Source organism: Pinus tabuliformis, chromosome 3_2 (assembly GCF_031772625.1).
Source record: "Pinus tabuliformis cultivar Carrire ecotype Pingquan chromosome 3_2, CPIR1, whole genome shotgun sequence".
Taxonomy (NCBI): domain Eukaryota; kingdom Viridiplantae; phylum Streptophyta; class Pinopsida; order Pinales; family Pinaceae; genus Pinus; species Pinus tabuliformis.
In genome coordinates, this window is record NC_142302.1 from 1,211,171,532 (window position 1) to 1,211,179,872 (window position 8,341).

An 8,341-nucleotide genomic window follows, 5' to 3' on the forward strand; every position below is an offset into this window, starting at 1 on the left:
ATGATTTATTGGTAGTAGTTTAGGTGATGGAAATAAAGGAAACTAATTTTCCTGTAAGCATTTTCTAAATTGTATCTCCACTCAAACACTCTCATAGAAAAAACAAATCTTGACCCCACCCATCAAGCAAGCCACACAATGTCACCTTGGTGGCCTGCTTTCACTCTTTAGACAACAAGAAGGATATCCTTTTCTAGGGGGAATTAGGTCATTGAGTAATGAAAGGAAGTTCCTTAACGAAGACTAGTGATTTGACACTACTCACTCTCAAAGTAAAAGGTCAGGGATAAGTGTGCGAATAGTCAAACAAACCATGAATTATTAAAAAAATTTGAATGATTTTAATTACACAACTATGCTTATTCATGCAACCAAATTACACTTGAAAAATGAAAGATAAATCTTTCTCAATTAACCATATAGCATGAGATGATAGTGAAGCATATATACAGTGGCACAATAAAAATAGAAAATGAATCATAAATTGTCTATACAAGTAAGGCATTAGATAATTCATTCATCATATTCATGAGCATTGGGGATTGAGAGTTCATTATCATCATCAAGAGACCATTCCACAATTAAGAGATCATACACCAACAATGTTAACTATGTTTGGGAAAACAAAGAGTTATGTATTTGCAATGATAAATAAAGGAAATATTCAAACTTGTCATTGTTACTAAGGACAATGAAGGAAACAAAGTTGATTGTCGACTACTTACACATTTGTAACATTCAAATTTGATAAACTTATCATCATGCAAGTTGCATGAAGGAAATTTGATAGTGGTACTAAGTGAACAACCCTCTTCTTAGCACTACCACTTTGCAAGACAAAGAAGAAATGTGAAATATATTTGCAACCATCTAAATAAGTTGTAAAGGTTGTTGCAACATATATAGGTTGTCATGTCATGTTCCAAAAGGAGGTGTTGGCCCACTCCCCTTTTCGATAATTTGTCAACCTTTGAATTTGATTCCCTGTGAATGTGATGAAATGACATGACCCTAAAGATTCTAATAAGCTCCATAATTTTAATCATCCTTTGATCCAATAAATAAGTATAAAAGGAGGTATAACCTTTCACCCAATCTAAAACAACCTTTGAATCCCCTATGACTTGCAAGTTTAGATTATTGAAGTGACGCAATTAAAATTACTAACATAAATGACTAATTCATATTATTGTAGTTTTTTTTATGTAGTCATATTTTTTCCTTAGACTAAATTAGTCATTTTTAGTAGTATTGCTTATTATCTAGTCTTATATTTTAACTAGTTACTAAAATAGTCATTTATGTTAGTCATTTTTAGTTGGTTCTCTTAATATTGCTAATTTTTGGTAGTATTTCACTTGGAAAAGTTGTGGTGACTAACTTTTTTAGTCACCTAGCCACTGATTTCACCATTTTCTACTGGTGTATACTTAAGAAACTCTAATGAAATACATAGGAGGATTGCCTGAGTATGTTCACAATATCGTATGTATGTTCAATCCTACTACTTGGGACGAAGTGGTAGTACAAAAATCTTACATTGAAGTAGGTAAGTTGGGAGTTGGGGTATCATAAGAATCAACAGCCAGAATGGAGAGAAAGGGAAAAGGGAAAGCAAAGAAAGTAAATGTCACCAAGAAGGAGGTTGAAAATATACCTTGTAAGCATTGCAAGAAAGAGGGCCATGACGAGGATCATTTTTGGCAATTACATCCGGAAATGAAACTAAAGTGGATCAAAAAAGGGAAGCAAAAGGTTGCAGCAACAACAAAACTGATGGACATAGGGCCAGATTCAGGCGATGAGACGCATATTGCATCGTTGATTATGATTGGTAAATCCAATGAAGGTCATGATTCTAACAGTTCCAGAGGCAAGTTATTTCATATAAGGGTTGTTATGAAACATACAAAGATCAATGCATTACTAGATAGTGGATCTCAAGCTAACCTAATTTCAGAAAAGGTGGTTAAGTGACGCCAGAGGTTGATCAAAATAAGGTGGTAGTATTAAAAATAGGCTGTTGGTTAATGTGCAACCAATCGGATGTGTTCAAGCGGATTCTATATGTGGCTTACTTTATTCTGAGGTCTCGTTTTTTTCCCTAACCACGTCAGTACCATGTTGACTTTCCCTTTTTAAACAGGTGCTTCAGTCTACACCATTGATATCCTCTCTCCAGATCTAACAGTCATCACTCAGCGAGATCACTAGCTAGCCATTTGATTTTCTACCATCGATCTGTCCATCCGATCCAACAGTCGTTGCGTGATTTCGCGTGAATTTAAGCATGGTCTTTATCACTTCAGAGGCACACGAAAAAGCGGTTTTCTCTCTCCTCTGGTTATGACCTGCCGAACGATCAAGCTAATCATGTGGACTCGGATTATTACCACCCACCACTTGAAAGGCACGTGATATACTGCTTCCCGCTTCTCCAATACAACCCTTGTGCATTAAATAAAACTTTAATAAAGTGCTTAATAATTTTTTAACACTTAATTCCAAGATTACCCATTAACACTAAATGAATGCAATTAATGATTAACACATAAATGCTGATATTTCAATTAAAGCAGGAAAATAGATGAAATACCTAGTTAAGTTTCATAACACAGATACACAGATGTAAACCAGATTTTGCACCAGGATTAACACAGTTGCACACTGAATCAATTTATTCAATATAAAAGAATTTGTAGAGTCTTGGTCCTCTCAGCTCAATTACCGCAATTTATTTGACCTCTGTCTCAATCTCAAAGCCCTATCTATCACTCAAACTCTCGCCTCTCACTCAATTCTCAATCGTCTAAGCTAAATCCCTTTCCATTACATTTTCTTATCTTTTATGAGTCAAATCTGATTCTAACTGCACTAGTAACTCGATCTCTATTTTAATCAGTCTAACAATGAAATATCTATTCTTAAGTTCTATTACACACCTATGCTAACAACTTGTACCTTAATAAAAAATAATACAATTTTCTAATTATTACAATAATGAAGTAAAGATAATTTTCAAGAGATCCAACCCTCTCTACCAAAACGAAATCTTCACCACTTAGTTCAATGAAACTCAACTCATTTAGTCACAACATGTGAACAAACCATCACATTGCTAGCTAACTCTAGATGCTCCTGCATCAGACTCCCGGGGAAGAAAAGAATCATTCCTCCGACTTTTAGGATTTACTCCATACTTCTGCAACTCTGTTGTTGTCAACCAACTAGCATCCTCCACTGGTTGTCCTTTCCATTTAACTAGATATTGAAAATAAACATGTCCTTTGGTTCTTTTAGATCATACTCTTTTCTCCAAAACAACTTCCACCTCTTTCTTAATCCTCTTTGGCATTTGTTCTTCCCAGTTCAAAGTTTGAACTTCATCTTCTGTAGTTTTGTTCTGTAGCTCTATCTCTGTCTCTTTGTATGGATACAAATCTGCAACATTGAAGATAGGTGATATTCCAATTCCTTCTTGGAGTTCAATTTCATAAGCATTAGTTGAAAACTTTCTTACAATTCTACATGGTCCTATCTTTTTCATTTTTAGTTTATTGCAAGTCTTAGCTGGAAATCTTTCTTTCTTCAAATACACCATCACTAAATCTCCCACTTGAAATTCTTTCTCTCTTCTTTTCACACCAACTCTCTGTTTGTATTTTCCACTGGATTCCTGCAATCTGCCTTTGACATCTTCTTGTAGTCTTTACATCTGCTCTGAAAAATCTTCAGTTTTTGCACTTCTTGTCTCCTACTTACCCAAATTTCTGAGCTCATACACACCTCTTGGATTCATCCCAAAAACAATCTGAAATGGACTCATTCCAATACTTCAGTTTGGAGTGTCATTATAAGAAAACTCAGCCTGAGCTAGTGCTAAATCCCACTACTTAGGATTTTGATACACTAAACTTCTCAATCTTTTCCCCAAGCTTCAGTTTACCACTTCGGTCTATCCTTCTGTTTGAGGATGGTATGTTGAATTGAAACTGAGGTTAGCACCTATTTTCTTCCAAAGAGTTCTCCAGAAATGCCCTACAAACTTTGTACCTCTATCATACACAATACTTACAGGCAATCCATGTAATCTTACAATTTCTGAAAAAAATAGATTAGAAATATGTGTTGCATCACTAGTCTTCTTACATGCAATGAAATGTGCCATCTTGGAAAATATATCTACCACAAAATATATGGAATCATTCCCCCTTTGAGTTTTAGGTAACCCCAAAAAAAAATCCATGCTAACTGCATCCTATGGTTAGTCTGGTATTTGCAATGGCTGGTACAATCCTGTATTCTGGCTTCTCCCTTTAGCATGCTAACATATCTTGCACTTCTCAACAAATCTCTTAACATCAATCTACAACTTTGGCAAATAGTAAAAAGCATTTACCTGAGCAAAGGTTTTGTCTTGTCCAAAGTGACCAGATAATCCTCCACTGTGTTTCTCCTTTATCATGTTTTCCCTCATAGAACATTTGGGAATGCACAACTTGTTGCCTTTAAGCAATAAACCTCCTTGGATAAGATAATCTAATCACTGACTTCTATTATGAACTATTGGATTTTGTATTGTTGTACAAATATCTTTGAAATCTACCTCATCTTTATACATTTCAACCATTTCTTCAAATCCTACAACACCAACTTTTAATTCTTGCACAATGAAATTTACCCTGCTTAAAGCATCATCAACTTTGTTCAACTTACTACCTGTGTGTTTTATCACAAAAGTAAATCTCTGCAAAAACTCTACCCACTTGGCATGTTTCTAGTTCAATTTTAGTTGGTTGTTTATGAACTATAATGCATGATTGTCAGAATACAATATAAACTCCTTTAGTAGTAAATAATGTCTCCATTTTTTTAAGGCTTGCATAATAGCATAAAATTCTTTATCATAAGAAGAATACTTTTTCTTAGCTTCATTTAATTTCTCACTAAAGTATGCTATTGGTCTCTATTCCTGACTCAAAACTGCTCCAATTGCAGCTCCACTAGCATCTATTTCAACTTGAAATAATTTTTGAAAATCAGGTAAAGCTAAAACTGGTTTATTTGTGATTTTCCTCTTCAACAACTTAAAATTCTTGTCAGCTGCTTCTATCCACTTGAATGGTTGATTAGTCTCCTTGATTGTTTCAAGAATTGCGGCACAAATCTGACTAAAACCTCTGATAAATTTCCTATAAAAACTTGCAAGACCATGAAAACTTCTTACCTCAAATATGTTCCATGGAATAGGCGTGTTCCAAATTGCTTGGACTTTCTCTGGATCCACTTTCAACCCTTCTTTAGAAACTACAAATCCCAAGTAAATTAATTCTTCTTTCATGAAACTACATTTCTTGAGATTTATCAGTAGTTTCTCTTTCTTTTTTTTTCCGAGGAAAAAAGCAAAACTTTTTATTAATGACTATAAAAAGTTTTTATACAAATTGATCTTAAGCCGTGCAGTGGCTCAAAAGATCCCAATCTGCTCAACCCATAGGGAGCTATTCTGCTGTTGTAAAAAACCGGTAAGAGTCTTCCTCCCGGGAGGATGTAAAGTCAGTATATATCGTGACATATGAAACCTGGGGTCACCTTCTACAAAGGATAAACAACCCCATACAATATCAAAAATAGAAACTGTCTGAAACCGTGTGATAATATAACAAAAGAAATGTAGTGAGTCTGTTAACTGTATGCTATATTCCGGATAATAAGTCTGTAAAGGAAGATATATACAATAATATAAACAGATAACAATATCTGAGATAAGTGCTGTCAAAAATGGAAATAAAAACTGTGATCATAGAGGCTGTGCATATGGAGGCTGATCTGTCCTGTAAGACTGCCCCTGTCTGGTCTCTTCTATTGCCCAACTGCCCGGATCCTGTTGTAGACCAGCCTTAGATAGCTGATCTGCTTCCTCATTCCTGTCCCTGTATATATGGCAAATTGAAAACCTGTTAAAATATGTCTTCAGATAAGAAATTTCTTCAACAATTGTTTTCAAAATCTGGTTTTGACAAGTTGCAGTTCCATTGACCCAGCTTATGACATTAAGTGAATCTCCAAAAATCTGAATGGTGTTGATGTTTCTGTGATGGAGCCAGCATAAAAGGTATCGTAAAGCCGATAGTTCAGCATAGTTGTTTGTGCCTGTACCCAACCCAACAGAAGCTTTTAATGAATGTTCCGAATTGATGTGTATGCATAGTCCGGCTCCAGCTCTATTATTTTGGGAAGCCCCATCAAAGTAACCACACGGAATGCCCTCTTGAATATTGATATGTTTTTGCTTTGTTTTTGATTTTTTATCCTCGGGTGGAGGCAAGGCAGAATATATGGCTGATATATTAGTGGCTATAACAGAAGAAAGGGTATCCTTATCTTGAAACAGACTCTTGTTCCTGGCAAGCCATACTCCCCAACAGAAAATAAGGGGCAGGTTCCTCATATTCCCTTCTGGATATGTTTGCCACCATTTCCTCCAAGCAACATCCAATGGATCATGCCCCCACTGAGCTTTGACCTTGAGAAGAACAGTGACCTCCTCCCATATCTTCCTGGAGAAAACACAAGTGGTAAAGAGATGATTGATGGTTTCCTCATCCGATTTGCATAAGGGGCATCGCCCTGGCCCAGCTAAAAACCTTGTCTGTAATGTTTTCCATGTTGGAACCTTCCTTTTTAAGATGCACCAGAAGAAGAGCCTAGACTTGGCAGGGCATTTTAGTTTCCATATGTCTTTGGCCCACCAATCCAGAACTCCCCAACCTTTCTTTCCCATTAGAAAGGAATAACCATCTTTTGGGGAATACTCCCCAGAATTGCTTTGTGCCCACAGCAAGCAATCAGGTTCATCCTTGATCCTGACGTTGGATCGTTGCAGTTCTTTAATGAACCCCTCCCATTCATTCTTCCATCTAATGTTTAACCCTAATTCTTCATCATCCTTCCAAGCCTATCCCCAGATAGTAGACTGTCCAGCTCTTTCCACCTGATTTAGTGATGAAATACCTTTAGAAACAAGGTGTCGAAGAAGCCCTGGGGATAAAGCAAAAGCTTCGTTGCATCCAATCCAAGGGTCTCTACCAATCCTGATCTGTCTCCCATCTCCCACTTTCCAAGCTAAACCTTGCTCGATCACTGAGAAGGCTTCCACCGTGGCCTTCCATACTGCTGAAGAATTTTTTACCTTCTTGTTTTGACTCCAGATCCAATCTTCCAGAGGCATTGGGTCTATGTACTTCCTTTTCACCACCCTTGTCCACAGGTTTTCCATGGTTATTAGCCTCCATCCTGATTTTGCTGCTAGTGAAATGCTGAACTCAGGAAGTCTTTTTATCCCCCATCCTCCCCATTCTTTAGGTCTGGCTACTTTGTCCCAAGCCACCAGGGTAAACCCGATGGATCCTTTGTTCCTGCCCATAGGAATCTGCAACAGATTCTTCTAATTTTCTCCATTACTCCTTTGGGAATCCAAGTTAGGGCTGCCCAATACACTGGAATGGCTAATAGGACTGATTTAATAAGGGTCAACCTACCAGCTCTGGACAGCCATCTAAAGCTCCAGTGAGATATTCTGGATTCTATCTTTGCAATGAGCCAGTTCCAATCATCTTTTTTGTATGCAGCAGGCTTTAACCAGAAGCCCAGATATTTGAAGGGAGCTTCCAGAGATTGACTAGGGAAAGGAAATAGTTCAGCCATTTGATTCCTTCCCCTTCTTTCAAAATCTGCCATACATGCTTGAGATTTCCCCAAATTAATCTGCATTCCAGTTGCTTTTAGAAAAAGATCAAATATACATTTTAACTCCTTTAATTCACTACCATTACCATTGGTGAAAATCAAGATATCATCAACGAAAAGAAGGTGGGTGATGTAGAGATTGATTGCTACCTCGATACCTTTTACCTTTCCCTCTCTTCTGGCTTTGTGGATCAGTCTACTGAGCCCTTCTGCCACGAGGAGGAACAGGAGAGGGGATAATGGACACCCTTGCCTGAGGCCTCTCTGGCTGTTGAAGAAAGAGGAGGCTGCTCCGTTGACCAGTACAGCAAAGCTAACATTTGTGATGCACCCCATGATCCAACTGACGAAAGGATAGCTGAAGCCCACATGAGTTAGTAGCATCCTTAGATATAGCCAGCTGATTCTATCATATGCTTTGGAAAGGTCAATTTTAAGAACAGCTCCCTTCTTTTTCTTCATTTTGATACTATGGATAACCTCCTGGGCTACACCTATGGCTTCATGTATCTGTCTTCCATCCAGGAACCCAAATTGTTCCATTGATATATTTCTTGACAGAATTGGTGCAATTCTGAGAGCTATAACCTTT

At 37.1% G+C, this 8,341-nt stretch overlaps 1 protein-coding gene across 1 annotated transcript; it reads right to left on the bottom strand.

The window, feature by feature from the left end:
- Window positions 1–5,800: 5,800 nt before the first annotated feature.
- On the bottom strand, window positions 5,801–7,295 carry LOC149185103 (uncharacterized). Its single transcript, XM_089415550.1, has 2 exons — window positions 7,090–7,295; window positions 5,801–6,866 (listed from the first exon to the last, which is right to left on the bottom strand). The coding sequence occupies exons 1-2, from the start codon at window positions 7,293–7,295 to the stop codon at window positions 5,801–5,803; spliced, it is 1,272 nt and encodes a 423-aa protein (XP_089271676.1).
- Between the last annotated feature and the right edge of the window lie 1,046 nt (window positions 7,296–8,341).